This window comes from Penicillium arizonense (assembly GCF_001773325.1).
Source record: "Penicillium arizonense strain CBS 141311 chromosome Unknown PENARI_contig018, whole genome shotgun sequence".
NCBI classification, from domain to species: Eukaryota; Fungi; Ascomycota; class Eurotiomycetes; order Eurotiales; family Aspergillaceae; genus Penicillium; species Penicillium arizonense.
Window position 1 is genome coordinate 21,888 of NW_019173295.1, and position 27,999 is coordinate 49,886.

A 27,999-nucleotide genomic window follows, 5' to 3' on the forward strand; every position below is an offset into this window, starting at 1 on the left:
AGGCAATCCCTTATGCCGAGCCTCCCTCCGGTTGGAGAACTACGTTTCGAAGCCCCGAAGCCGTACGAGAAAAAGTTCTCTCAGGGGAAAATTGATGCAACAGTGTCCGTCCCGACCTGCATTCAGTTCTCAGATGACTTTACATATCCAGTCTCCATGTTAAATTGGGTTGATGAATATGTATACTTACACACACTGATCGACCTGTCGATTCACGATTTTGCATCCTTATTCCTGATAGCCTAAAAATCCCAGTCAAGCTGATGACATCGTTTCCCAAAGAAGATTGGCTCGGACATTAAGAGTAAGGATGTATACTACGAGTATAATTGGTGTCTCACGATTCAAGCAATGTGTCGGGTTAATGCTTTTATCAATGGAATCTTGATTTGTCTAAATATGTAGTGAGAAACGACCTGCGAAGATCACCACGTCGAACGGGTCTTCGTCCACGCCTGGAAGAACTCCATCTTCTCTTTCACTCCCAAGCCTACTCGCTTGACCCGGCCCAGTCGGGCAAGAGACTCCCCCACATTATCCAGCAAGGTCTTATCGCTGAGTGAGGCCTCGCCATCTTGGCTGTCTTGGCCCAACGTATCAAGGTAATTCGTGTTATATGTCGACTTCCGTGTCGAAGGACCCGGTGTCTCAATTACGTTGCCGCCCGTGATACACTCGGCGATTCGAACGCGGAGGCAGTGGGTGGGCTTGCTAAGCAGCGTCCATATGAAGCTCACATAGCTCCCTGGGATGGGAGTCACAACATCCGGAGAGGTATATCTGATGCTGACAGGGAAGATCTTAGTCTTGGATGGAACGCCCAGGAGCGACTTGCTCAGAGGTAGAATGCCTCGGCCGTTAGTGGTGGTACATTCTGGGAATAGAACAATCGGGCGACTGGGGTATCTCTCGACCAGAGTCGAAAGGTCCACCAGGCGCGAACCGGGCGACGGTTGTGTAGATGGGGCCTTGAATGCTCGCAAGACAGCCTGAAGCAGGGAAATACGCTCGACTTGGCGGGTGTTGGGGTAGGAGGTTGTGAAGACCGGGTCGAATATTGCTGCCAGATAGATCGCGTCGATGGGTGACGTGAAGGATGAAGCGATAACCGAGCCGGGCTGCGGCAGACGGGCTTGCTGTTGCTTCAAGGATCTAAAGGAGAACCATTAGCTACCGGCGCATTGCAAACGAGTTACATTGCAAGCACACGAACCCTTTCCGCACTCCGTCCACTTGCAGGTCAATCCACCAGATGCTCGGAACGCCAAGAATACACCACAAGGCAGCTTTCTTGCCCAGCGATCCGATGGGAAGCCATTGTAGAATTAAAAAGTAGCTGAGAGTGACAAAAATGAATAGCGGGAGGCGAAAGCAAAAGAGGAAGACGCGGAGGGGAGCTTGGAGGCCGAGTGGCTCCGAGGGGATAGGCAGAAAGGGCGCGATGCCCGATCCTGGACATTGTAAGTATGAATCCGTTGAAGAGAGCAGGTAGTGACGTGGAGGGATGATTACCTCTATCTCGAAATTGTGAGTATTTCTCCATTAGTGATGAGATGAGGAGCGGGATTTTAGCTCAATCATCAACACGGCGCTCAGCCAAGCGAGAGAGCGTTCACGCGACTTCCGAGGTTGCGACTTGGAGTGAGGTTCGCAAATGCTGACATTCGCAGGGCAAACATTCACAGCTGAAGATGATCTTCACATGCGATAGCCACCACGTGACTTCTTGGCTGCCTGAGGCACATGTATGTGTTTCTTGTGGATCAACGTAGAATCTCTTTGTCTATAGATAATATACAGTCTATAGAGGATTACCATCCCCTTCATAATTGTTATCCACAAATTCTGGGGTAGGAGGAGCAGGGGGTAGCCTAAAACACCAGATAGCCACTCCGACAAGGCAGAACAAGGTACTGGTCATCATCCATGCCAGTCCAATCCAGAACCCACCAAGACGCAGACCAACCTGAAAGACGGTAGTGATGGACAGGCTTGCAATCACGTTTCCGAGAGACTGGATGATCTCAACCGCAGTGAATAGGCGAGCTGTCTCATCTCTTTCAACCAGGGTTGTAATAATTGACCTAGTAATGAACACAAATCCGGATCCCGATGCCTGCACGACCATGCTTGGGATCAAGGTGGCGATAGATGGGGAAAGGCCTATTCCCAGGGTCCCCAATGTCAAGCAGAATATACTTCCACGAGCGAGCCAGAGGTCTTTCTCGGTTGATGAGCGCCGGGGGTTCAGGACCCGACTTTTGAGGTATGGCAAGCCAAAGAGGAATAGTGGGATTGACACAATTGGTCGACAGGCCACCAAAAAGTTGGCTTGGGCTAAGGTCCAAGCATAACGGGTCGAGATGTATTGGGCCAGGAACCAGGACGAACCTCGGCTTAGGCGATATACTAGGAATGCTGTGAGGAGTAGCAGCACTGGTTTTCGGTTGAGAATAAAGATATATGGCTTCAGATAGAAGCGGTAGTTGGCACGGAACTTGGCGAGCAAGGACTGATGGGAATAAGATGGAATACTCCAAGATGGAGGTTCATTTGCACGGTCACCATTGACGTCCGCTTCGTCGTGGTATGATTCCGACTGGTTAGCTTGGTGTATATAAGGCTTCGGCTCAGTTTCATCCGTCAAATCAGAAAGCTCAACAGGGGCCATGCGGGCGGGTTTGTCTGGCACAGCATGCTTTGTTTCTGGCAGTAGAAGAATGAGCGTCACGCCGCCCATCACAATTGTGAATCCAATCACCAACGGGATCCAGGGGTTTAGGGTCATCAGATAGGAACTGAATGAACTAGAAGCAAAGTCCGCGCCCATTGAGACAATGGCAAATTGAAAAAATATACCCGCTCTAGTAAGCTCGATTAGCCTCTATAAAACCATGACCAATTGGGGCATTTGCCATACCGTTCTGATTCGTTAGTGACATCAGCCATCATAGTCCATATGATAGCAAATGCCGCGACAGGGCCCCCTCCGATAAGCCATGTCAAGGCAGTAAACCAGAGGGCCCGGAGAGGGAATATGTTCGAGAACCATAGGACAGTGAGCGTAAGGACCGTGTTCAACGCAAACCCGGGAAGAGATAATGCGAGCGTGGCTTTGCGGCCACGACGGTCTGCCAGCAGACCATACGGAATTGCTAATAAAGCACCTGCAAAGCAATCAGACCTCATTTCCATAGAGGTGTATACTGTTCAACCTACACAAAGTCCCATCAAAGAACATGTGGTACCCTTTCACCGCAGCCAATTCTGCTTGTACCTCTCCAATCTTGCACATAGCCTCTGGCACCTGTCCATCTGCACCGATCTTAGTCGGATCAGCCACCAAAAAGTACTGCCGGCAGGTAATGGCTTCCATGATCCGGGTCATGGGGCCCTCCAAGAAGGCAAAGCCGATTTCCACAGCGAGGATCATGGAGAACAGGATGAGTTTGAAGCGGAATGTGATGGCGCCAGCGGAAGCATTAGCCTCGACAGGCCGGCTGCCGATGCTGGGCTTGGAATGAACATGACGATGTGCTGCGGAGGAGCTCGGGTCGGAGGAGCCGAGGAATGGAGCGTCTTCACGATCTTGATCCTCGTCCAGAGGATGACGTACGTGGGCCATGTGGCATGGATATATAAAAGGAGTGGTATCCAGGAGAATAAAGATTAGGCCATGGAAAAGGAGGATGTGTTACGGTGTTACGTGGTCTACTTGACGTCGCAAGCGGGAGTCTTGGCACTCTTCACGTTGTCCAGGGGCAGTTCGTTAGTGGCTCCGCTGACCATTTCTGCTTACCTCCTTACCTGCGGCTGTAAGATATTCACATATTGTAGAATTATTTGATTTGCTCGATTTACATATCCGTACATTTCTCTCGAATTTATGCATACCCTGCCTCTTCAAATAGACTACCCCGAACTTGTACTACTGCCGACAACTCGAGCATGAACTCATATAAAATCACCACATTGGTCAATACATGGCCAAGAGAGGCGAACGGTGGATCTCCAGAGTGGTTTGCTGAGTGGTCTGCTGAATCAGGGGCCTCCTCGGATGGCGAATCGGGGACTGTACCAGAAGCAGGTGGGAATGGTGTAGCAAGTCGGTGGCGGAGAGCTTCACCGGCAGCAGCCCGGACTCTGGAAGAGCGCCGTGAGCCTGTCGGAGGAACAGATTCATGGCTTTCAGGGCTAGTTATCATTTTCGGATTCACTGCGTGCGGAGACCGACCGCGGGACATTGGGGCGGAAGGATCTGGAGAGCCGGAATATGAGGGACGCGAGCGGTCCGCGGAATGGGGCATTGGAAGCTCCGATGGGTCCAGCGACTCTTGTGGCGTGCAAGGGCGATCCTCTCGGTGCAAAAGCTCTCGTCGGGCGGCGACCAGGACATCGAAATCAGGCAGTTCCTGCTGCCACTGCCAAACTTGTTCCACCAGTTTTTGTAACGCTGATGTGAGGGTTGGGGCAGCTGTGGCAGGCCATGTTGGCCCTTCATATGCCTGTCGGACGGTGTCAAGCCCGTCGGTAGTCGCGAGAGAGACTGGAGTATCATACTGGTTGGGATCAACCAACACCCAACCGTCCAGGGAGAAAAGATGTGATGAGGCAAGGCTCATAAATACGCCTGTGAGCGCCAAGTTGACGATTACACTGTTGGTGAAGAAGGTACCAAGGCACCCAAATAGTGCCTGCACGATCGGATCGTCTTGCTGTAGCTGGAGCGGCATGTGAAGTGTCTCGTCGTCCTTTTCCGTTGCAGAAACCGGTAAACACAGACGAGACTCAAGCACCCATGTAGCATCCGCGACGTAGTTCTCGTACGACTCGTTTAGTGTGGGGTCATTGACAAGAGACGTCCCCATGGAAAAAAGATGCCCCAGCTCGGAATTCAATGCTCCAACAGGGCGTTGCTGCGCGGGCAGGGTAGGGAGAGTATGGATGAGGGACCGCGTGAACGGGTGGTGTCTTTGAAGGACTGTGGTCAGGAGCCGCAAAGTAGCTAGGACAGTCTGGCGATTAGATGACTGAAGCCCTAGTAGTGCCAGGTCGCGCAAGTTGAACAATGATGGGGATGGCGGGGCGGCTTCTTCGGCCAGCGCAGCCAGCACATTGAGCGATTTCCGTCGGCTCGCTGACATGTCCATTTGCTCTTCTGGCTTAGGTGACGATGCCAGTAAAAAGTGGAGGATTCGATGGACTAATTCGCCTTGCTCAATCGAATCAAGGATGCGGCACATGTAGGTCAAAACCGCTGCTGTCGAGCCACCGGCCACATCGGAGGATTCTAATAATGAGGGATATCTGCGAGAGTCAACGACTGGTGCATCAAAGAGGAACAGGGAATCGTTACAAGAGTTGCTCGAGAAAAAGCACCTGAAAATGGTCGAGTAAGGTGTCGTTCACTTCAGTAGATTTACAATGGTCAATGGTGTCCTGCCAGAACAACAAGTATGACATGAACGCATCCATCGCCTGGCCTAGTGTTGGTTGCAGAGCTGTCTCCTGTTTCGCGTGGTCGGATAAAACAACAATGTGAGGCACGTTCTCGTCGGTCTCAGTATATGTCAAACTTCAGTCGATCAGTAACTTGTCCCAAATCATTGCAAGAGTCAACCTTACTGTCCCAACTGACTGTAAAGTGCACCGAGGCCAGTAGCCATGAGGGTGGCCAGGTCGCTCTCAATCAACCATTTCTCCAGGTTTTTAGACCGCGATGCGGTCTCAATAATGTAGAGCAACCCGGTACGAGCAAAATCACCAGCTCGTCCCTCGTGGTGAACATAGTCCACCAAGAGATAGAACAGCGGGAACTCATCTTTCCTTGTAGCTCCTGCGAATTCCGTCCCGATGGGGCTTGGGGACTCGCCATCCTGGACTGGGGACACCCGAGGCACAAACCACGCGGGAAGAATCACAGGCTGCAGACGGATATTGTTGGCAATACCGAAGAGCAACTCCACGAGCCTTCCTTCAATTTCATCTGAGGACTTCTCGGCCCGACGAACCAGATCCACCAGTGCGCGGGCGAACAGCCGGTTGTCCACCACCCCGTCCACCTCCGCGTCAATCAGGGTATTGAAGAATATTGTGGCCGACCGGAGGATACCATCATCGTAGAATGAGAGGGCAAGTTTGGTGACTGTGACAAAGACCTGAGAGGACGCTGCGTATGCCACACAGGGGTGCGGTGCGGGCCCACGCGATTCCTCACTCAGGATCGAGTTCAGTCGTTCAATGTACGTGCGCGCGTGGGTAACCGATTGCTCGCCAGAGGGAGTATTTGTAGAACGCCATATTTGCTGGTGAGGTTAATTGTGGGCTGGGGGGCGTGTCAGGCGCATCTCGTACCTGGAGAGCATTGCAGGCGCGTTTAAAGGCCGTCAGCCGTTCCGTGGGCGAGGCGGCCCTAGGGGGCTTGGACAGGGCACGCGAGCCACCGATGAGACGAGACCACTGGCAATGGATTAGCAGGGAAGTTGGAAGCTGTCAGGGACGCATACAAAGTCCATACTCGGGCATGATGAAAGGAGGAGGATGAGTGGAGCCGGTGATTACGCTGATCTCCGTAGCGGACCTAAAATGTATGGGGACATGGGGATATTGGTATAAATGTACTGTATAGGCATAAGTTATTGGGATATTCGTCTACAAGTTTTACTTTCTATAAGCTAATGTTAATAACTTAATTTTTCTCGAGAAGCCAGTGTTTTGGTGATCTTGCTCAGGTCTAGGAAGTGAACAGGTAGTATCCATAGATATATATATTGTGACTTCACGAACGCAGAGTGTTGGACAGCCCAGTTTCGTATATTTTACGAAAGGGTAGAAACAAATTGCCTGCTATTGTCTCTAGCCTACATGTAATATTGACTGTACTATCAAACTTGGCAGATCTAAGGCAAGGGGTGTCACCGATATACATATGCAGAGGTGCATGTCCTGAAAAAGGCTCTTATAGTGGGATCTTCTACATCCTGTGCGAAATTTTATGTTGGTTTTGTTTTCTGCATGGGGAATGCTTCACAGCTAAATATGAATTATACTGATCTACATCCAACACCAAGGCGAGACAGACGAGATAGAATCTCGACTTTTGAATCTTACCTCGGACATTGCAATAGATAATTACCCTTGAAGAAAGCTGCAGCCATTCATTTTGCTTCTCTACCCTTTCGTTTCATCTTGAGGCATGTTGACCTCAAATTCCACGTGTCTGTCAGGGAAACCAGCAACCCCATTCAACACAAGTACCACATGGCTAGAGGGCTTTTTTTGTATGGTAACTCTCTATTCTTCTTTCAAGTCTAACAGTCAAAAGGTCCCAATAACGTCGCTGAGCACCACTCCGAATATTGTCCCCCAACTGCTAGTGTCAGTTGATACGACTCCAGGAGTCCCGCAACATCTGTGACAAGCCTCAGGGGCAATACGAGCCAGCAATTTGCAAGGCTGGATTATATTGCCCATCTGGAGGCCAGAGTCAGATCTCCTGTCCCAAGGGCCACTTTTGTCCCCTGGTCTCTGTGGAGCCAACCCGATGTATATCTCTCTCGGACTGTCTCGAAGAAAGTGCGCGGTAGATTACAACCCTGGGTTTCCTCTGTATCTATCTCTTGGATTCCTTGCTGGTTGCCATAAACCTTTTCTCTGATGCCTCTACACGACTGTAATTGCTTATTTATCTATATTTGTAAGGTATATACGGCCTTGGATGCATCGTGGCTGCTGTTACACAACCACGCGATGGGCCTCTGATGGCTATGTTTTTGAGTACTATTGTTTCGGCAGTCTCAGGATGTGGTGGTCCTCGCCTGGCGTCTGTCAAAACCTGGAACTTGGAGTGGTTTTGGTATATCTGGACCGCGGTGAGTTCCTACCTCTCTTTCTCTCCTCCTTTGTCATACTATCAGGTTATCAATTTATGTTCACGTCTGGTGGAAATACGAACAAAACGCAGAAAGACTTAGGTTAATAGGAGGACTGAACACAGTCTATAATATCACACACACGGCCAGCTATGCTAACTATTTGTTCATAGTATTGATTCTAAGGCATGATAATAGGACAAAATCCTCGTTAAGCTGACTAGGGAGTGGCTTTCCATAAATCTCTCTTTCTGCTCTCTACACCTACTCTTCGGGTGTCTAGATAAGGTATTTTTTGTTATGTCAAGTCTTTTATATAGCCAAATAAAACCCTCTATTGTATCCAATGACATCCAGCGTTCACTGTTCCCGTAATTGGACGATGATAAAGCTATGATAATCTTCATCGGAGGCGAGGAGGCCTACAACGAAGTTGCCGCGGGCAGTGATCCTGTGTAAGGCTGATTTCCTTGCCAATGAGCCAGAGAATTGACTAGAAATGTTAAATGCAAAGATAGGAATATCCGCACAAATCCCCCATAGTAAAGGCCACTGAAGTCATCCCAGCCGCGGTGGGCCATGGCCGTTGGAATCAAAAGACCGGTGGTCAACAAGAGAGCCGTTTTAGTACTTGCGCTGCCAACTGCCCACGGGATCGCGTTCGACAGAGATATCAACTGAACCCCAACGCTCTGCAGTGAACCCAGTCGTCTATCCAACGTAGGAAAAGAAGAGTCCGCGTTAGAATTACACGGACCCTTGTCTATATCCACGTAGCGATGTTGTGCTGAGTGATGGCTTGCCCAGTAAATGAAACTATACTGAAGCCTGCCTGTACTAAGGATGCTAAGAAAGTACCGCAATGGCGTTGATGCTTCAAAGAATTTATGACTCCACAATCTATGATGGCATTGTTCTGTTGAGCAGATGCACAATTTCAGAAAGATTAGCTCTTCTGCTGCCATTCCCAAGCTCTACATTCTGAAGTCCATAACACTAAATATGGCGATTTTCGTATGTAGCGAAACATGCTGTATGACCTAGGGGAGCAGCACTGTAGAAAGAATAAGAATGATCAAAACATGAAACCAATCAATATCGTTATAGCAAAACAGGGTCTCCGAGACGAACAGAAATGGTTGTGGGTACTGCAGCTCAGCCCCCCAGAAGAAAACGATCGTATACTGATGAAGACTTCGCTTTTCCTAGGCAACTTATGGAAATACTGTTAAGTGATCTTTAAAGCGCGCTTTGCCAGGATATGATCTGATCTGTTTGGGACGTGGAATGAAATCTGAGATATCTACGTATGACACGGCATATCGAGGCGGATCCATTGAATTTACACGAACTTACACGCCACTGCAAGATGAAGTGGTACCTGCAGTGTCAATAAAGTTACAGAGTCCTCATGTCTGGAATGTCTGCAATATACCTGCAATTCACCGAGACAAGTTTCGTGCTCAAGTCCGAACTACAGTATACGGCTGAATACTCCATCTACGTGTCACGACACACCCAACACATCCAGGTTCTCAAGAAAAGATGCGACTCAGGTGTGTAATTCACGACCTTGCGCTGGGGTTCGACTAACTCGACCCCGGAAACCCCGATTTATCCACAAGAATATGCTCCCAGATCTGCCTCCCACCGTAACGCCCATGGTAAAAAGAAAGCCAGAAATCTATACGCCGGAATCCCTCGTCTAACACGTCAAATCATTTACAGAGTAAGAAGTCAATCACTCTCCTCCTTTGGTCGCCGCCCTCCGCGCTTGCGACGTCCCTCGTTCTGGTCGCTTCCGTCATCTTCGTGTTTCCGGCCGGCTGGTTGATCCGGCACCTTGGCGATGATGTCGGCCAGGAAATCGAGTACCTCGTCCTTGGCGACGGCATGTTTCAGATGTGAGGCGGTGACGCGCTTTGAGTTGCGATCCTTGGCTTCTTGTGCGGCCTTGGTGACGAGGGAGATCATGAAGAGTTCAAGGGCCTTGGCTAAAGGGAATCAGTACTTGATTGCGACGCGTGGGCGCGTTTGAGTAATACTTACACACAGCAATTGGAGTCACCTGGGCAACCTTTCCGACGTCCTCATCCGCCTGCATGATGCGCTTAATGCGCGCCACCGGGAACTTGGTCTTGACTTCGATCCCCGCACCTAAAGGCACCGGAGCTGGAGCCGGAGCCAGCTCTTCCTCCTTCACTGGCGCAGGCGCCATAGGCTCTGGAACGTACTCGGGGACGGGTTCAGGAACGGGTTCCGTGATCTGTTCAGGCATATATTCGGGCATTGCGATATCAGGCTGGGCAAGACGCGTTGAGCGACGGGCCATGTCCTGAAGTGGTGGAACGTACTGTTGCGACACGCTCGGATTGCGGTAGGAGAAGGGAGAGGGAGGAGGATGAGAGGGAGAGGAGAAATCAGGAGAACGAGGCCGATAGTTGTCCTCTGTCATGATATAGAAAAATAAAAAGTGGTTGGTCCAAGCTCCAGTTTGGACGGGGCATCGCGGGCTATTTAAAGTCCGAGGGCGACGGGGTATTTTCACTGTATTATACGTGTATTTGCAGTGTATTGTCGTATTGGTATGGTGGTATTTGCAATGGATTTTATCGCGACTTCACTTCACTCATACTCTTCTCTTCTCTTCCCTCTTCTTTCCTTCTCTCTTCTTCTCTCTATATTCACTTTCGCTTCACTTGTATTACTGTATGTCTCCCCTTCCTGTAGCTCGTGTAGCTCCCGATGAAGATACCTTAGCTGGAAAGGGACAGATGAGACCACGCGATGGTATCGCTGTGCCTTGATGAACCCCAATAACTTGATCTAATCTGAGGGAATTCGTGTGCCATCATTTTTGGCTTGGGGCTTTTCTCTGATATTGTCGGCAGAACGATTTCTTCGTGCGACCTTCGCATTTTTGAGATGCCCTCTGTGCTCTGAGGTTCTCTCTAACATCTCCAGCCATGGCGGCTGATGCGCCCGGCTTGATGGACATTGCCAGGTACGTGGACCGGAATGCCGATCTCGAATTCCGCACTCATGATTCTGCAGCACCCTGGCTCAGGACGATATTCCGTTCAAGTTGCGCTGTGCGATCTGCAACAAGCTTGCTGTAAATGCTTTTCGCCTGCCATGCTGCGACCAGTCAATCTGTGAACCTTGTATGTGCCCTCCAATTGTCGTTTTGACAATCACTGACCTTTGCTCCAGGCCAAGCTTCTCTCTCCGATACCTGTCCCGTCTGCGCGCATACCCCAGTCTCCCCGGATGTTTGCAAACCAAACAAAGCTCTGCGCACAACTCTGAAGGCTTTTCTACGGACGGAGGAGAAGAAACGCGAGAAGGATCGCCAGGCCTCGGCAACATCAACTCCAGCCACCCCTGCGGATACCGTATCCGCACAGAAAGCAGGTCCAGGTCAAAATGGGGAAGATACCGCAGGAGTCGCGGGTGTTGAGGCGCCTGTTACTACAGAACCTCAATCCGAGAACGCCGGAGTAGAGGCTCCCACAGACCCAGTTAGAGAGAGTCCTCCGGACCCATTTTCTACAGATGCTGTTGAACAGTCGGCTCCGGTAAGACCCATCCACCGTAATCCGGTGTTTGATTTACTAACCTGCTAGGCAGCCCGAGGTAGCCGCTGAACAGATAGCTGATGTTACCGACCAGGCCGTTGAATGCAACGATGATGCTGTCAATGAAGAGCTAGCTCCCCAGGATGCTCCCAAGTCCAACTCCGCTGCGATGACCCCGAATATGGGAGGCTTCCCAATGGGCTGGAATGGAAATGGCATGAATCCTTACATGGCTGGCATGTTCAATTTCCCCAACACGATGGGTGAGTCACGTTTCGGGCGATCTCGCTTTCTGATCACTCTTGCTAATACATCTAGGAATGCCCATGGGGATGGACCTAATGGCAAATCAGGGGATGTTCGGTGACTACGGAATGAACATGACTGGCATGGGCATGAACACGGGGAACTTCAACGGGGGCATGTATGGATCCTTAGGATGGGACGCCCAGAACAACATGTGGCAAGGCCAAGATAAATTCAATCCAAACGCTTTCGCTAGTGGCACGGGCCCTCCCTACGGAGGATCATATGGCTCTAATCTCTATCCGGATCAGTCTGGCTTCTATGGATCAGGTTATGGCCGCGGTGCATTCCGAGGCCGTGGCCGTGGCTATGGTCGTGGCTTTGGGCCTATGCAAGGACATTATGCCGCTAATTCAGGATATGCACAAGGCCCAATGGATGTACAGGGTAACCAAAACCAAAATCCGAGTACTGAAAATGCAGAAGGACAAGTTGAGGGATCCAACCTCCAGGTTCCCATCGACCAAGTGCCAAATGGAGGCATGGGAAGCACAGGATATCGGCATGGACGACCTGAAGGACCAGGTGTGGAGGGTGCACCAGCCGCGCCGCGTGCCATGCGGCAGGGGCTACCCAATACGAGCGTGTTGCGGTTCTCTGGCCGTGCTTCGTAAGTTCTCATGACTCTGTTCGTTCTGATTTTCTAACTGTTCTAGTGAGGATACGCGCCAGACCCCTCTGAATGCCTCCCGTGAAACACGGTCTCACTCTCCGGGGGGTCGAACTTCTCGTGCCCGCTCGCCATCTATGCATGGTACTGAAGATGGCCGAGAAACTCAACGGGAGACAGGGGTGAGACGTATGGACCGGGTTGACGAACTACAGTCCGATGTCCGACGCACTCGCTCTCCTTCCCGGGCGTCTTCGCGTCGGTCCTCACGCCACCGTCAGCATGACAGTGATCGTGAGAAAGACCGAAATGGTAGCCATCGTTCTCACCGCTCACGCCGGCACCGTGGCCGTGATAGTTGCAGTCGCAGCTCAAGCCGCAATGGAGATGTCCGTCTATCACGTCGTTTGCATCGGACCGCAGGTCAGGCAGAAACAAGCGGCCGCACAAAGGCATCATCTGAAGATCCAGAGCAACGTGACCTTGCTAGCCGAATTAACAGCAGCTACCGCCCTGGCAATGACAGAGGCAGCCGACGTGAAGACGACCGCACGCGGGGCGATCGAGACACTCGCCGACGAGATCGTGACCGTGACCGCGAAAGAGACCGCCGTCCTCGAGAGCGAGATACTCAGCGTGACAGTCGCAGAGACGGTGCTCGCGATAAGGATCGACCTTCAGAGCGTGAACGCGACCGAGACCATCCCAGAGACCGCGACCGTGACCGCAAGCGCTCTCGCCGTGAGCGATCTCCCTCCACGAATGGAATCGACCACAAAACCCGACATGTGAAGCGTCGAGCCGATGAAGACCGTAACCGAAGCCACCCAAATGGATCAGTCCAGAAAGCCGAGCCGGAGAAAGACCCTTACACGCTAGAGCGTGAAAAGAGAAACAAAGAGCGTCTCGAGCGCGAGCAACAGCACCGCAATCAGGCCAAGTCTGGTCGTCGCCGAGACAGCCGGCAAGATCGTCAGGATCGTGTGGTGGCGGGCCGCCGCATCAATTACAAATACGAAGATGAGCTCTAAGCTTTCATCTCTGGATCTGTCTCTCGTCTCTTGCGACTTGCATACACAAAAGTTCACTCGGGCTTGGGAATGGCGTCGGGACTGGTTGCTTTCTAATTTTCTTGCATCTCGTGGCATTTTCCTTGAGAACCAGCTTGCTCTGAAGTAGATATGGTGACAGTTGTAGGCTATTTCGATTAGAAAAACTACCTTGATGGATAAGAACACAACGAAAATCCAATTAGTGAACTTTGCTACAATTTTTCAACTTCTTGCGTTTTCTTGGAGAAATAATCTGTCGCTCCACATGCACGATACATAAAACAGACGACCCCTTGGCCACACCAATGCATTGAAACCAAATCAATACTATTCATACATCCATAGATATGCGCAATAAATATCACCGACTGCAATGTACACCAATAACTCCTAGAGGCTGTATGTACTGAGGTAGGGCTGAATATCTCATATTTGTGGCTATTGGACTAACATCATAACCAAATTTTGTTTGCAATGGGCCAATGTATTGACAATTCCGCTAAAAAAAAAGAAACAAAAAATCTTATCCACACTGCACCTCATGTACGTCAAACACCGAATGATTCCAACCCGAAGCACAAGTCAGGAAGAAAGAAAAATATGTGGTCAAAGTTAGTTCATCTTACTCTTCAAGGCCTCGATCTCGGCAGTCAGCGTTTGCATTTGCAAGGCCTGGGATGCAATGGTCTTGGTCTGTTCAGCGATGAGGTTTTTGATCTCTTCGATATCGTTCTTAGGAACGGCAGCTGGGGGAGTGGAGATTTCGGGAGCTGGGGAAGATGGGGTAGAGATCTGAGACAGTTAGGATGTGGCGCGGTAAGGGGTTGATGCAGGGAATGAGGTAACGTACAGTAGTGGCGGGTTGATACTTGGTCTCAACCTCCTTAGGTCTCAACGGGCTGCTAACCCGTGGTGAAGAAGTTTCAGCCACGGGAGAACGTGTGGCGCGCTCAACTGGCTTAGGAATCTCCTCGAAACTGGAGTTATCATCATCTGAGACGTTGCCTTCTTCCTCACCGTCGGCGAACTTGTTTACCATGGCAGCCATTGAAGCTCCCTGCTCCTTCATAGAGGGAGCTGGGCGTCCAATATGGACAGGCTCTGGGACAGGCTCGGGAGCCGCCTTGGGGGCAGCTGGCTCGGGGGTCTTCTTGGGCTCCTCGACGGGTTTGGGGGGTTCGGCGGCCTTGGGGGTGGGGGTATCAATAGCGCCAGTGGGCTTATCCTCCACGCCAGATACCTCCTTGAGACCCTCACCATCGAAGAGACTGGCCATAGAGATCTTGGGAGGGATTGCCTCCTTGCCACTGAGCCACTCGGACGACGACATAGCTGGGGCCAGGCCAGTGGTAGGGGGGTAAATATCGTCCTGGAAGTTCTCAGACCGACGGGGAACGATGAAGGAAACCGGCTCAATGTAAGAGTCGTTCACGGTCTTATAAGCGCGAGCCACTTCATTCTCGTGCATGTTCACACCACGCTTTGGCATGAAGGCAACACCTCGTTGCGGGTCGCCAGACTTGTGCTCAGAAAGGAACTCGAACTTGTCGTTCTCGAGCTCGAAGTAACGGATGTTGCCGTCACCTCGTCCCGCCAGATACAAGCAGTTGGTGCCGTCATCCCAGAAGGGCATGCATACACCGGAGATAGAATCCAAGGTCTTGAACCCATTGATAGGTTCACGCACGGCACGGATATCCCAGAGGGCCAGCTGACGGTCACTCATCTTAGAGAAACCGGTGGTCGCAATGCGGTCGCGTTCTCCCAACCACACAGCGCGGCTGTTCTTGGCACCAGTGTGGCCATTGGTTTCGTGGGCCGGACGCTCCTGGCGCACATCCCAAATGCGGAGCTTCTTGTCGCGAGAAGTGGTGACCAACAAGGACCCGTTGGCACTCCATGACTGGGATTGCACGATGTCGCCGATGTTCAGGGTGAGCTTGGGCGCGCCGGCCTCGATATCCCAAATTTTCACCGTGTAGTCGCCCGAGGCCGTTGCGAGCACGTTCTCTGCCGCGGGGTTAAAGAGCACGTGGCCGATCTTCCTGCAGGGAGGGGTCAATACGATGTCATGGTGGGATGTGCCACCGAGGATTCTCACTTAGGGTGACCGCTCAGTTTGCCAATAGGCGCGAGGTCCTTGATGTCATCGGCATCGGCATCGGGGCGGACAGTGAAGTTCTCTGGAACCCGCCAGAGGAAAACCTAGACTTGGTCAGTCGCAACGCGGATACCCGTGGCTTGTGACACTGTACCTTTCCATCATCAGAGCCTGAGGCAATCAGATCGTCATTGAAGGGGTTCCTGCAGAGCTTCAATGAGTCGTGGACATGAATGCTTGCGATTCCCACTCCTTACCAGTCGGTGTCCAATACGACCGCAGTATGACCTCGGCACAAAGGAATGCGCTCCGGGAGCTTGCCGCGTTCCTCCAGAGGAATAATCGCAAAGGCTCCACCACCACCTGCTTCCCAGTTCACGGCGATATGCTTCGGGTTGACCTAAATGCGCTGAGCGTTAGAAGACCGCAGTCGTGAGGCGCAAGGGGTGGCGCGGAAGGCAAAACACACCTTGAGAAGGTTGGTATCCCAGGCGTTTCGCGAGACTCGAAGGTTATCATAACATTGGTCCTACAGTGAGGGTCAGAATAGGAGGACAGGGTTGGAGGTAATCGAGTCTACCTTTCTCGTCGAACGCCCGAAGACGTGGCCTGTAAATGTTAGCGAGGTGGCGCAGTTTGAGGAGGGATAGCACTTGCGATATTTGGAGGAACGAACAAAACGTCCGGACATGGTTAAGAGCTCAATAGATGAGAGGTATAGAGAGAAAAGGAGGTGAAAGGGACGTTGAGAACCAAGCTCGGGATGGGGCCGGAATCCGAGTGGAGGCAACACACACCCCACGAATGACAACTTTAAGAGGCAGAGAGTCCACCCCTAAACAACGAAACAAAGAGCGAATGCCACGAATTCCTTGAATTCCACCTGTGGAGGAATTCGCCAATTGCGCGCTTTTATCCATATTGCGTCACGTGCCTCGTTGTATTACCAATACGGCTATGCTCAACCGGGACTAGCGCATTACCCGCTGAGTCAGCGTTTGTTTACCTCCGAGCTGCATCTCGTCCCTCCAGAAACCAGTTTGCGCTCATTCGATAATCTACTTTACTCCTCAGCTTAGACCATCTTTTGGCATGCCACTGCCCGTTGATTCATCTACCAACCAGTTTTAGTCATAATAGACAGTGGCTGGACGTGAGCTGATCCTTCTCGTCCGGATACTCTACTCGCCGGTAACCTGGCGGTCAAACCCAAACATGGACGGTGAAAACATGGTAAACACCCCCACTTCGTTTGATCCCAAGATGTTGCATGGATATGCTAAATCGTGCGCAGACTCAGACCAGGGCGTCTACTCGGACGCGCATCCCGCAGGGACTCCGGGAGGCCAGCTCCGCAACTACGAACTCGCGCTCCGGCATCATGCCACCAGGATCGATCGCGAGCAAGGCGATGAGCATGTCGCGTATGGAAGACATGGAGCCCATGTTACGACAAGAGCTGACAACCCCTGAAGCAACTCGTCCCAAGACAGCGAACCCAGAAACGAAGAGACCAGGCTCCGTCACCCGACAGCCCACCACCAAGGCGCATACCCGGGGCAATTCGTACGCATCATCAACCACGTCCCGATCCACCACACCTGCGTCGCGCGCCGCGAATGGTCCCTTCTCATCCACAGTCGGCCCCGGCTCCCGCCCCCCCTCTGCCATGTCCCGACCCCAAGCATCCTTCAACGGGCGCAGACCTGTCGGCGCATCGATTCCGCGCGCAGCGAGCGCATTGGATACCCATATGGAAGACACATCCCCAAGTGTACTGGGAAAACGAAAGGGTACGCGAATTTTTTCTTTCTCTCCCAGTCGAATCCCCCTTTACTCCCTTGGACCCGTCACCCCCAGATTGGAAGAGACTTGTGATGAGTTTGGGCAATCGCCCGAACCTTCTTGTCTCGAGGAGACTGTCTTTTCTCCGAACTTAACGCATGCAATGACCATCCCCGTGGTGCCCCCTACCCCGTCTCTCAATGGACCCAGTGAGATCCCAACCCCACCTGGACCCGTGCAGGCTGTACCTCCTCCAGAATGCTTCATTGTACCTGCCACACCTTCCAGATCCCCTACCAGAACCGCATCCGCTTCTTCAATGCGCTCACCCCCCAAGCCCCCACCGCGACCTTTTTTGTCAAAGGGTTCCTCGACCAAAAGTTTTGACCATGTCACAGGCCCCGAATGGGATCAAGACTCCCGCGAACGCAATATGGAGGAATTGATGCAGACATTCATGACCCGTATGAACCAACAAGGTCAAGCAAGTTCTGGCCTCAAGGAGACTGTTGAGGTGTACAAGACAAGGAGTAAGTTGATATGGTGGACAGGGCGATTCGTCCGATGCTGATGGTTTGGTCCAGTCAATGAACTTGAAACTTCTCGCGATAGCCTCAAAGAACTTAACGTCACACAACGTGTGGAGCTGGAGTCTTTGCGAAATCAGCTACAAACGGCAGAGCACGTTCTGAAAGAGGCCAAGCGAGACCAAGAAATCGCAATGGACGACCTCGACCGACGCCAGCGCATTGAAATGGAATCAATCCAACAAGACAACAAGAAGGCGATGGAGGCGATCAGCTCTCGACATCAAGAAGAGGTCCGTGAACTAAAAAGGCAGTTCGACCGCGAAATTGAGGATGAAAAGGCCGCCCGAGTACGAGCTCTCGGCCAGCTTACTTCCCAATCTGCTCTGGATACTCAAAAGTCGCAAATCGAATTGGAGCGCAAGGATCGGGAACTCAAGACATTGAACATTGAGCTACAACAGTTGAAAGAAGACCTAGCTCGTGAACGGAAATCTGTCCAAGACCTCAAACAAAACCTGGATATCGCAAGCAGTAACAGCGTCACTCTGGAGTCGTCCATCCGGGCTCTCAAGGCACACATCGAGTTCCTTGAGGGTGGAAGAGAAGAGCAGTCTAAAGCCTTTGAACGGTCCAACCAGCAGATGATGGACGCACTTGCTGAGACAGATGCTATCAGGGAGAAGTTGCGTAGAGAGGAGACCCTGCGTCGCAAACTTCACAACCAAGTGCAGGAACTGAAAGGCAACATCCGTGTGTTCTGCCGTGTTCGTCCTTCGCTCAAGAGTGAGCCTGCTTCCCAGCTCACTCTCATGCAATACCCCGACGAAGCCGATGATGCCAAGGAGATCAATATCCTGGGACCCGAGGAAAAGACCAGCCTTGGAACGGTCAGCCGCAAGAACAATACCTTCTCCTTTGATCGCGTGTTCAATCCAACCACCCAAAACGCCGAGGTTTTCGATGAAATCAGTCAGCTTGTCCAGAGTGCTCTCGATGGATACAATGTTTGCATTTTCTGCTATGGCCAGACTGGTAGTGGTAAGACCCACACAATGTCATCGGCTGATGGCATGATTCCCCGTGCTGTTCACCAGATCTACGAGACCGCCCAGGGCCTGGAGGAGAAGGGTTGGCGGTACTCAATGGCAGGCAACTTTGTCGAAGTTTACAACGAGAACCTCAACGATCTCCTCGGTAACCCCGATGAGTTGGACAAGAAGAAGCATGAGATCCGTCACGACATGCAGCGGGGAAAGACCACCATCACTGACATTACCACCGTCGATCTCGACTCGCCCGAGATGGTAGAGTCCATCCTCAAGAACGCTGATGCCAACCGCTCAGTGGCAGCTACCAAGGCCAACGAGCGCTCATCCCGGTCGCACTCAGTCTTCATTCTCAAGCTCACCGGTGTCAACCACATCACCGGCGAACGAAGCGAGGGCACTCTCAACTTGGTTGACTTGGCAGGAAGTGAACGCCTGAGCCACAGCGGAGCCACAGGCGAGCGCTTGAAGGAGACGCAAAACATTAACCGCAGCCTCAGTTCTCTGGGCGATGTGATTTCAGCCCTTGGCCAAGGCAAAGAGGGAGGTCACATCCCATACCGAAATAGCAAGGTACGTTTCTTCGAACTTGATATTTTTGTGGCACATATTAACTCCCTATTCAGCTTACCTACTTGCTTCAGTTCTCACTAGGTGGAAACTCCAAGACACTCATGTTCGTCATGGTCAGCCCTCTCCAGGCGCACATGTCGGAGACCTTGACCAGCTTGAAATTCGCCACCAAAGTACACAACACCCACATTGGCACTGCCAAACGACAGGCGCGCGTCCGTGACGCTTGAGCATGATGATATCTTCCCCATCCCCCTTTTGCATATATTCCGTCCCCTTTTGGGTAGGGGTCTCTCACGATCCTGTCCCCTACCCTGGCGCCTTGGTTGGGATGGTCTTTCGTTTTTGGCAGCCTTTGGAGATACTCGGTCTGTCTTAGCGTGTGATTTATTGTACGCAGTGTTACATTTATTTGGCTTTTCAATGCACAGTCACTGCTTTTCAGCATATCCGTTTACATCGTAGGAGTCTCTCGGACTTTCTCCACTACGAGGCCTTTCATTATTGGGCATCACAGCGAGTGAAAATACCTGTCCGCTCCCAGCTTCACCTGATGTGCCTTCTCCTTAATAGCCGCAGTATTCAGTACACCCTGTTCACAGATAAAAGCATCTGTGCACCAAGGGGGAATCCACTCGAAGTAGATATTCTTCACTTCAACCGCACAATTGACATCGTCTCGGTGAGTAGCCTGAAGCGCATCATCAATGGTCTGGGCTGCCTTGATACCGCCGTCTATCCAACAGCCCATCACCTCCCTAGGGCCGTTATCCTCGTAGTCCTGCACATCTCCACTGCCAGGCGCATCCACCTTTTCCAGCTCACTGAGAACCAATACCGAGGCAGATGAGACTCGCTTAACAGCTAAAACGGCTGGGTAGGATCCAACTTTGTTGCAGACAGAGCCTTCCACTGAAATACGGTCGGCGCCCAGCAGGAGGAAGTCCACACCTTGGCTGGCGATGGCAACCGATGCATCAGTGTAGACCGTCAGTTTCAGGTCACGACCGGAAGAAGGAGGAAACTTGGTTTGAAATTCGGAGAGGATGGATGAAGCCATGTTGACTCCTTCGCAAAGTGGCCGGGACTCCAGAATTCGCACGTCCAAGTGAGAAATGGGAAGGGAGGCAAAGGTATTGAGGATGCTGTCGCGAATGGTAGAGCTGGCTGACAGTGTGAGGATGGCTAGAGAATCCTTGTCTCCACCACGTTCGATTCTGCTAGAAAGAGAGCCTCGGAGATACTCTGCGAAAGCGCTTTTGATACGCGCCGGCATATCTTTGCGCTTGTCCAGATGGTAGTCGATTACGCCCAGCAAGCGCTCCCATTTCACCTCGCGGGCCAAGTTCTGGTGAACAATTTCTTCCATGTCGGGCATCAAAGCTAGAAATGCGTTCAGTGTGGCTGTTCCCATGCTTTCTCGTCCACTTTTCGAGAGATGCCATGCTGCCATTCGAGCAGTCTTCCACCATTCTGTGTCAATCTCCTCTTGCATCTGGGCTATCACGTCTCGGTATGCCTTCACAGCGATGGATGTTAGCTCGTGAGATCCGCTCTGGTGATCTGTCTTCAATTGCGCTAGGCCTGCTACAAGTGCTTTGCTAGCTTCTTTGTTCATGTCGCCTTCGAACCAGACTCGTCGTAGACTGTCCTTCAGCCGTGGCACACCACCAAACCGCTCACTATCTTCAACTGTTGCCGGATTGTACCACTCCCAGGTTTGATGTTCCCAGTCGATGCGAATAGCTTCCTCTCCGTGGCCCCCTTCGTTTCGGGGCTTCAAACGGAATGCGAATGGACATATGGTCCATTCCCGATTGACTGAGTTATCAGTGAACACATACGGGACTCCTTGTCGACATAACTCCACGTCTCGCGAGGTCAATGTTGTCTCTTCTTCCAGCTCACGCCATGCTGCTGCAACCGGTGATTCGCCCAAGTTAAGGCTGCCAGATATGGGAGCGAGATAGTGCCTGCTGAAGTCAGAAAAATGGAGGCAGAAGTGTAAGAGAAGGCCTTGAATCGGGCTTACGCATATGTCCTGACTTTCTCGCTGCGTCGAAATAGTGCAACCTGGTCTTTTGAGAAAAGAAATACAGAAACCACCCGTCTCTTCTGGAGCTCGGACTGGGGTGGCATGGCGGAGAAATGGTGGGGGCTCTGCAGGTAATCATAACATCATAGAGTCACTTGACCAGTTGAGGTTGTGGATATAAGTTGGGCAAGTTCCTCGTGCTTATAACAAGTTATGATGCTAAACTTTGGAATGCTCCTGTTCGATGACTTTGACTTGTTGCCTCTGACGTCATACTAAAGTATCAATTCTAGGTATTCACAATGCTACTCACAGGGTCTTGCTTCTGCCATAACATTGAATACGAGCTTGAACTTGAATCCGCCGATGATGCTAGAACATCTGTCTGTCACTGCCGCAATTGCAAGGTTTGTCTATACACACTAATCTTAACATGATAACGCTAATCCCGCTCATTCAAACAGAAAGCTTTCGGAACGAATTACGGCCTGACAGCAAAGGTTCCAAAAGATGCATTTCACCTTAAGGCGGGTATTCCCAAGGAACATGCCGCGGATAATGGATCCGGGGTGGTGATTCACCGGGAATTTTGTGATAATTGTGGTAGCTTCATCCTCGAGTATGGAGTATGTCGGATCCATAAAATATCGATATAATAGCTTACTGACATAGTTAATAGGATACTGTCAAAGACCAATTCCGATACATCTGTGTTGGCTCTCTTGATGATCCAGAAGCCTTGCCTCCCAAGGGCGAGTTCTTCTGCAAAGCTCGTGCGAGCTGGATGCCTGAGATTCCAAGTGAGTCAAGTATAAGAGGGCTTTCATGCCGTAGATTGTCTGACCAGAATAGATGTATTCCACAAGCAGGAAGTGAAACAGTAATGGATGGGAAAGGCACTCGGCATTTTGGTATTGTTTATGTGTCACTATCTACTGCCACGCTTGTCAAAACCATGTCTGGCGTCAAAAGCTTTTCCCGAATCAAGATAGCATTCAAGAAATCATTACTATCCACACGGCGATATCCTTCTTCCAACGTCTTCTCGATGCCTGCCCGCAAGTGGCGCCGAGCCAATCGCCCCCGTGCTTCTTGGGGATCCGTGTCAACGAAGACATGATAGTCGGCCAACTCTGCAATTTCTTGCCAACCGGGCTCATTGAGAAGTAGGTAGTTGCCCTCAAGTATGATAATCGAAGCATCCGGGGTGACGGAAATGCCATTCTCCACCGGATCTTTCGCCTCGTGATCGAATGTTGGCGCGCGGAGAATATCTATATCAGACCAGGTTTCCGAGCCTGGACATGCCAGGGGGGTATCATCTGCCCAGGTGCGAAGTTGACGGACGAAGCACACAAAGCGGTTGACATCGAATGTCCAAGGGGCGCCTCGACGAATGTGCGCCTCCTTGGGGTCAGGAAGCTGGTCCAAAGCTGCTCTAGATAGATGAAAGCCATCCATGGAGAGAATTACTGCCTTTGGGGTTACTTGATTCAGCTGATAGACCACTTCTTGAGCTATAGTAGTCTTCCCTGAGCCAGGGATGCCTGCGATGGCAACCAGGTAGCGTGATTTGGGATGAGCATTAGCTTGTTTGCGGATAGTTTCTGCCAATCGACTGTACTCTGATTCCATCTACACTATTAGTATGAGGATGATAAGTCGATTTGAATTGGAAGTTTACCTTGAATCAATAGGATTTTCGATATTTGAATCGTAAAGCATAGATCCCAACAACCGCAGGAGTTCAATGTATCATGCCGGGAAAAAGAAGGAGTATAGGAATATACATCTTTTGGCACTTTTTTCAAAGGAAATTATTATGTAGAGGTGGAGGGGGTATCGGGTGACAGTGATCCGATGCAACGCAGTCTCGGTGTTGCGCCGAGTTGTAACTCAAATTGCGAACGATGCTGTAGGGGGAAATTGAAATGAGATTTGCAAGTCATCAGAGTAATTACTAGCTAGAGATGGGCTTCTGAACCATTTGGACAAGTACTTTACTAGAGATCCTCTTCGGCGCAAAGCGGCGCGAAAATGCAAAAAGGGAAATCAAAATCAAAATAAGCTGTCAGGCTTCTTGATGCTGGCTCTTAAGGTACATTTTCATCACTAGCAAAGCAAAACTACACAGAATTTGAACATGAAACAAGATAACTCAACATGCTGCGCTAAACCGGTTGAGCATACCTTCCTCCATTGCTTTTGCCTGCACGTACTTCTTAGGATACACATTGCCATGAGTCTCTCGAGTGGCCAGACAGATATGATATGCATCAAACGTCAGATTAAATCGCACGTGTCGGAATGCTGTTCCGTATACGTGGCGATAAAGAAGTATATTGAACCTTGAGGTGGACCTCAGACCGTGAGACGTCATGTTGGCCCCTGTGGGCAAAGAGTGGGATTTATGAACTCAAGATTGCTAGAAGTAAAGGGTTCTTAGCTTTAGAAACTAGTCCTAAATCACCTTCGATAAACATGGTCCACATCAGCGAGGCAATTAAGAGCGACCATGAGAAGATGCAGTCGTACTACAACGCCATAGTGAGCTCGAAAGACGCAGATGAGCAAACTCGTATCCAGAAGGAGTTTATCTGGGAGCTCACACGCTATACTGTTAGCGAAGAGCTGGTAGTTCATCCCGTGATGGAAGAGTTCCTACCCGATGGAATGGCGATCGCAGACAAGGATCGTCATGAACATTTCACGGTGAGCGGCCCTAACTGACTAATAATTGAATATTCTGACATTGTGAACAGATTAAAAAACGACTTGATGCCTTTCAGAGTCTGCATAGCTCTGATCCCCGCTTCCTTCCTACGATCAAACGCTTGATGGATGATCTGGCCAAAAGCTTTCATGACGTAGAGACCATCGATCTGCCAAAGTTGGAGAATCACATTACTTCCGACGAAAGCGAACAGCTGGCATATTCTCTGCAACGAGCGAAGGTGTTTGTGCCATCTAACTCACACCCAAGTGTGCCTACCAAGCCACTTTATGAGACTGTCGCCGAGCTAATTACAGCCCCTTTTGAAAACCTCCAGGGTTTGCTCCCTACATGGTCAGAGGATGAGCCAGACCCAAAGCCTCCAGAATGATCTAGGAGTCACAAACGTGAGAGCAAAGAAATGGTCAACTTTGATTTCTCCCAATCCATCAAATACTCGGGTTTGCATGTGTGTATACAAGACTTGGCTGCGATTAGGCTACTGGCCAGTATAATCCTTGTGCTGCTCCACAGGTTCCTCTATATCTTGGTCATTATTGTAGGCATTTTGTTGAGCTCTAGTTGGCGTGAGTAAAGGGAAATTGAAAGCATATCGTAGCATCTCACCTTGTGGAGCCACCGGCTAGACCATTAGAGTCCCTGCTGTGATCCCCAGAGGCACTAGAAAATTGATGGGGAGGCGGATCCCAGCCAATTTCGTTGCTAATGATGTCTATTGCATTATGCTTGGCTTCATTTGTGACCTTTGGGTTGTTCAAAGTCCTGAGGATCTATTAGTTCTGTCGAATGGTATGAACACTTTCCAGTAGACTGACCCTTTATAGCCACGTATCATGTTCAATTCATCTTCAACAGAGACCTTGAGCTCATTGTCTTCACCCAGGCCGGACATCGTGGATTTAAATACTTGGTGGATGTTGGAAGAAATCAATCAGTTACTATTCTCTCTCCTGGGGAGCCAATATTTTCGTAGAAGGGCGGCAGCAAACAGCGGGTTACGTCACACCCTCATCACACAAGGCAAAACAACAAAAAGAAGTGAACACCCAAAATAAAGATTGATTTGGCTATTCAGAGGTCCATATAAATAATTACGAGAGGTTGTTATACCCAGTGCGTCCATATCCAGTATATCCATCCTGGTTCAACATCTCCAAGTCGGCTTCTTCCTCTATCTTGTGGGTTCGAGTCAGGATTTTGCTTGGATGAAAGATGTTAAAGAGCAGGCAACAAATCAGCATTAACGTCGCGTCAAACACATAAATGAAGGATTCTTTGCTTTGAAGATATCCATCGCTTCCTTGGACATATTCCGCCACTCGGTAAATAGACCGGATCATGACGAGGGTGCTAGCAATATAGAGAACCTTCATGTAACGTGTCCAAGGAACCCTGGTGTCTCCCACAGCATACGATGGCGTGGCAAGCATACGGCGGTGGAAAACAAGGGAAACGACGATGAAGAATCCGAAAAATAAGATCTGCACGAAGAGTCCTACAACAATCATGTTGTTTCCCAGGTTGACCTTCGACTTGTCTTTCGCTGTAGCAAGGATGCCACCACCTATCAAAATAATGTTCATAAGCATTCCAAATTCCAGTTTAGAACAGATCACTTGGCTTACCTCCACTCTGGATGAAGAACGACAACACGTCACCCGCCACAAATATCTTAGTCAACCATGTTGGTCTCACCAGCGAACACGAAGCCCCGTTCAAAAGACGAATGATACGCCCAAGAATCATGTATATAGAGGCTGCGAAGAAAGCGGGCGCCAACAGAAGCATCAGGCTTTGTGCTATATATGGCTTGGTCGTCCAATTCGGGCTTTCTTCTGCACTGACGAACCTCGCAACGTATCCGCATGCCTCAACTAAAGTCCATATCAATCAGCATGTACTAGAGAAGGAATGAAGTCCTGGTAAAACGGATCATACAGAGGCCACCGATAAGAAATGGTATGAAGTACCACGATTTATTCCGACCCAATTGCCACAAGTGTACCACTGTGCTCAGGCCAAAAATAGCTGCAAATGGAATAGCTGCCCCAGATGAGGGGTTGTAGTGGTATAGCTTGAATCCTTCGGTCATCTTAGACGAGTGAGGTGAGTAAGGCAAACAAAAAGCTCGAAAGATTGGCGACGCTGGTGGGATGTGAAAAGGAATGGAAGGAGAATGGAAGGAAACCCCGACTTTTCTACTCGTGAACACTAACACTAAGCATTGGTTCCTTCTGTTTGTTTAAATAGATACAGCAGATACTGTAATATTGCATCTGCCTTGGAAATGGGGGGCATTAGAAAGGTGGGGATAGGCTTCACTCGACAACCAAAAACCAGGCTTTAAAGTCCTGAACACTAGTCTTCTTTGGTGTAAGGATACGAATTCTGATGTGGCATAGTCAAACTAGCTGCAGCTTGTTGCCCCTCTTCGATTGCAATGATCTACCCAATAAGCCTGGGTTTCCAGGATCATCATCCACTAGAATATCTTCTAGATCCCGGAAGTGGAAAACATCACGAATACGAGGACCCAGTCGCGAATAGTGCCCCTGGCCAATTTTTGTTCATTGATTAAAATTTCTGACCACCTTTCCTATAATAGAGCACAGAACGAAATACGATAGAATTGTCTATCTGTAGGACATGGATTCACGTACCCCAAATCAGGCTGCGAGAATATCGATTTGCCCCAGTTCAGCTATATAAATGCCTCCCAATAACCTATAGTGCTAAACAATTTCTCTTTTTCCCCATCTGAGCTCTACCTATAATTCTGAAAATGGCTTGGACTTTTTATTACTATACCCCGTCCAGCCCAGGTGCGGGTATATTTGTTGGGCTGCTCGGCGTGAGCACTCTCCTACACTTCTACCAATTGGTGCGAACGCGCTCATGGTTCATGATCCCCTTCCTGATCGGAGGTATCCGTAAGTTCATATAATCGAGAGCCTCCGTTGTTTTGATTTTCACCTCTCATGTCGCTTTTCGTTCTTTAGTCGAAACGATCGGTTATGTCGGCCGTCTGCTATCGTCAATTGAGGCCCCGGACTACACGAAGGGCCCATATATCATGCAAAGCGCTCTCATCCTGATTGCACCTGCTTTTCTGGCAGCAAGTATCTATATGACACTCGGAAGAATTATATTCATGCTCAATGGAGAGAAGTTTTCGTTGATCAGGCTGAAATGGTTGACCAAAATATTTGTGACGGGTGATGTCTTGTCTTTCTTGATGCAAGCTTCCGGTATGTCAATTTCCTCCAAGGCGTTGATCTCGGCCAATCACTGAGTCAACAGGGGCTGGAATTATGGTGAAAGACACAACAAATCCATCCACTGGCGAACGCATCATCATCGGAGGACTTTTAGTGCAGATCATCTTTTTTGGGTTCTTCATGATTACTGCCCTAGTATTCCAGTCACGCATCATGAGCAATCCAACGGGAATGTCTAACGAGCTGTCAAACCTGTGGCGTCGGCACCTAACTGCCCTGTATATCACCAGTGTTCTGATTCTGGTTCGATCGATCGTTCGCGTTGTGGAGTACATCCAGGGTTATGACGGATATCTGATGAAACAAGAAGTTTTCATTTATGTCTTCGATGGACTGCTGATGCTGGTGGCAATGCTGGTTCTCCAATACATCCACCCAAGTGAGATCAATTGTCTTATTGGTCGGGGAGATCGGTACTCAGAGAAGGTTTTCAAGACGCGCAAATTCGTGCCCGAATCAGCGTTGGAGATGAGTGGAGCCATAGAGGCGTAGTGCGTGGT

General features: G+C 50.3%; 13 protein-coding genes across 13 annotated transcripts; 5 read left to right on the plus strand and 8 right to left on the minus strand.

Moving 5' to 3' along the window:
- Positions 1 to 425: 425 nt before the first annotated feature.
- PENARI_c018G06068 (putative MFS transporter) lies at positions 426 to 3,625 on the minus strand (the record flags this gene model as incomplete). The annotated part of the gene is made up of 5 exons (XM_022634575.1): positions 426 to 1,152; positions 1,214 to 1,451; positions 1,816 to 2,864; positions 2,921 to 3,167; positions 3,220 to 3,625. The coding sequence occupies 5 exons, from the start codon at positions 3,623 to 3,625 to the stop codon at positions 426 to 428; spliced, it is 2,667 nt and encodes an 888-aa protein (XP_022485609.1).
- Positions 3,626 to 3,884: 259 nt separating this feature from the next.
- PENARI_c018G11481 (uncharacterized protein) lies at positions 3,885 to 6,515 on the minus strand (the record flags this gene model as incomplete). Its single annotated transcript, XM_022634670.1, has 5 exons — positions 3,885 to 5,323; positions 5,424 to 5,575; positions 5,626 to 6,305; positions 6,355 to 6,459; positions 6,507 to 6,515. The coding sequence occupies 5 exons, from the start codon at positions 6,513 to 6,515 to the stop codon at positions 3,885 to 3,887; spliced, it is 2,385 nt and encodes a 794-aa protein (XP_022485630.1).
- Positions 6,516 to 9,608: 3,093 nt separating this feature from the next.
- Positions 9,609 to 10,326, minus strand: nctA (negative cofactor 2 transcription regulator complex subunit BUR6; the record flags this gene model as incomplete). The annotated part of the gene is made up of 2 exons (XM_022634585.1): positions 9,609 to 9,865; positions 9,921 to 10,326. The coding sequence occupies 2 exons, from the start codon at positions 10,324 to 10,326 to the stop codon at positions 9,609 to 9,611; spliced, it is 663 nt and encodes a 220-aa protein (XP_022485515.1).
- Positions 10,327 to 10,837: 511 nt separating this feature from the next.
- Positions 10,838 to 13,396, plus strand: PENARI_c018G07042 (RING finger protein; the record flags this gene model as incomplete). The annotated part of the gene is made up of 6 exons (XM_022634594.1): positions 10,838 to 10,875; positions 10,926 to 11,035; positions 11,085 to 11,449; positions 11,502 to 11,712; positions 11,768 to 12,365; positions 12,412 to 13,396. The coding sequence occupies 6 exons, from the start codon at positions 10,838 to 10,840 to the stop codon at positions 13,394 to 13,396; spliced, it is 2,307 nt and encodes a 768-aa protein (XP_022485495.1).
- Positions 13,397 to 14,029: 633 nt separating this feature from the next.
- Positions 14,030 to 16,209, minus strand: PENARI_c018G01030 (coronin; the record flags this gene model as incomplete). The annotated part of the gene is made up of 8 exons (XM_022634479.1): positions 14,030 to 14,209; positions 14,268 to 15,462; positions 15,519 to 15,622; positions 15,673 to 15,721; positions 15,776 to 15,918; positions 15,988 to 16,047; positions 16,113 to 16,127; positions 16,195 to 16,209. The coding sequence occupies 8 exons, from the start codon at positions 16,207 to 16,209 to the stop codon at positions 14,030 to 14,032; spliced, it is 1,761 nt and encodes a 586-aa protein (XP_022485466.1).
- Positions 16,210 to 16,733: 524 nt separating this feature from the next.
- PENARI_c018G07742 (putative kinesin family protein (KlpA)) lies at positions 16,734 to 19,682 on the plus strand (the record flags this gene model as incomplete). The annotated part of the gene is made up of 5 exons (XM_022634602.1): positions 16,734 to 16,751; positions 16,813 to 17,311; positions 17,702 to 17,833; positions 17,888 to 19,452; positions 19,506 to 19,682. 5 exons carry the CDS (start codon positions 16,734 to 16,736, stop codon positions 19,680 to 19,682), a joined length of 2,391 nt encoding a protein of 796 aa, XP_022485579.1.
- Positions 19,683 to 19,963: 281 nt separating this feature from the next.
- PENARI_c018G08681 (translation initiation factor eIF-2B subunit family protein) lies at positions 19,964 to 21,591 on the minus strand (the record flags this gene model as incomplete). Its single annotated transcript, XM_022634618.1, has 2 exons — positions 19,964 to 21,425; positions 21,485 to 21,591. 2 exons carry the CDS (start codon positions 21,589 to 21,591, stop codon positions 19,964 to 19,966), a joined length of 1,569 nt encoding a protein of 522 aa, XP_022485472.1.
- Positions 21,592 to 21,789: 198 nt separating this feature from the next.
- Positions 21,790 to 22,371, plus strand: PENARI_c018G05301 (GFA family protein; the record flags this gene model as incomplete). Its single annotated transcript, XM_022634563.1, has 4 exons — positions 21,790 to 21,894; positions 21,952 to 22,113; positions 22,167 to 22,287; positions 22,340 to 22,371. 4 exons carry the CDS (start codon positions 21,790 to 21,792, stop codon positions 22,369 to 22,371), a joined length of 420 nt encoding a protein of 139 aa, XP_022485580.1.
- Positions 22,372 to 22,405: 34 nt separating this feature from the next.
- Positions 22,406 to 23,867, minus strand: PENARI_c018G09773 (phosphoribulokinase/uridine kinase family protein; the record flags this gene model as incomplete). The annotated part of the gene is made up of 2 exons (XM_022634640.1): positions 22,406 to 23,112; positions 23,678 to 23,867. 2 exons carry the CDS (start codon positions 23,865 to 23,867, stop codon positions 22,406 to 22,408), a joined length of 897 nt encoding a protein of 298 aa, XP_022485521.1.
- Positions 23,868 to 23,968: 101 nt separating this feature from the next.
- On the plus strand, positions 23,969 to 24,591 carry PENARI_c018G12149 (uncharacterized protein; the record flags this gene model as incomplete). Its single annotated transcript, XM_022634682.1, has 2 exons — positions 23,969 to 24,199; positions 24,250 to 24,591. 2 exons carry the CDS (start codon positions 23,969 to 23,971, stop codon positions 24,589 to 24,591), a joined length of 573 nt encoding a protein of 190 aa, XP_022485556.1.
- A 108-nt stretch (positions 24,592 to 24,699) lies between these two features.
- Positions 24,700 to 25,113, minus strand: PENARI_c018G03967 (Con-6 family protein; the record flags this gene model as incomplete). The annotated part of the gene is made up of 3 exons (XM_022634529.1): positions 24,700 to 24,778; positions 24,828 to 24,983; positions 25,037 to 25,113. The coding sequence occupies 3 exons, from the start codon at positions 25,111 to 25,113 to the stop codon at positions 24,700 to 24,702; spliced, it is 312 nt and encodes a 103-aa protein (XP_022485498.1).
- Positions 25,114 to 25,312: 199 nt separating this feature from the next.
- On the minus strand, positions 25,313 to 26,313 carry PENARI_c018G11183 (RTA1 domain-containing protein; the record flags this gene model as incomplete). Its single annotated transcript, XM_022634665.1, has 3 exons — positions 25,313 to 25,785; positions 25,847 to 26,095; positions 26,160 to 26,313. The coding sequence occupies 3 exons, from the start codon at positions 26,311 to 26,313 to the stop codon at positions 25,313 to 25,315; spliced, it is 876 nt and encodes a 291-aa protein (XP_022485664.1).
- Positions 26,314 to 27,003: 690 nt separating this feature from the next.
- On the plus strand, positions 27,004 to 27,991 carry PENARI_c018G03574 (RTA1 domain-containing protein; the record flags this gene model as incomplete). Its single annotated transcript, XM_022634522.1, has 3 exons — positions 27,004 to 27,151; positions 27,221 to 27,469; positions 27,522 to 27,991. The coding sequence occupies 3 exons, from the start codon at positions 27,004 to 27,006 to the stop codon at positions 27,989 to 27,991; spliced, it is 867 nt and encodes a 288-aa protein (XP_022485555.1).
- Between the last annotated feature and the right edge of the window lie 8 nt (positions 27,992 to 27,999).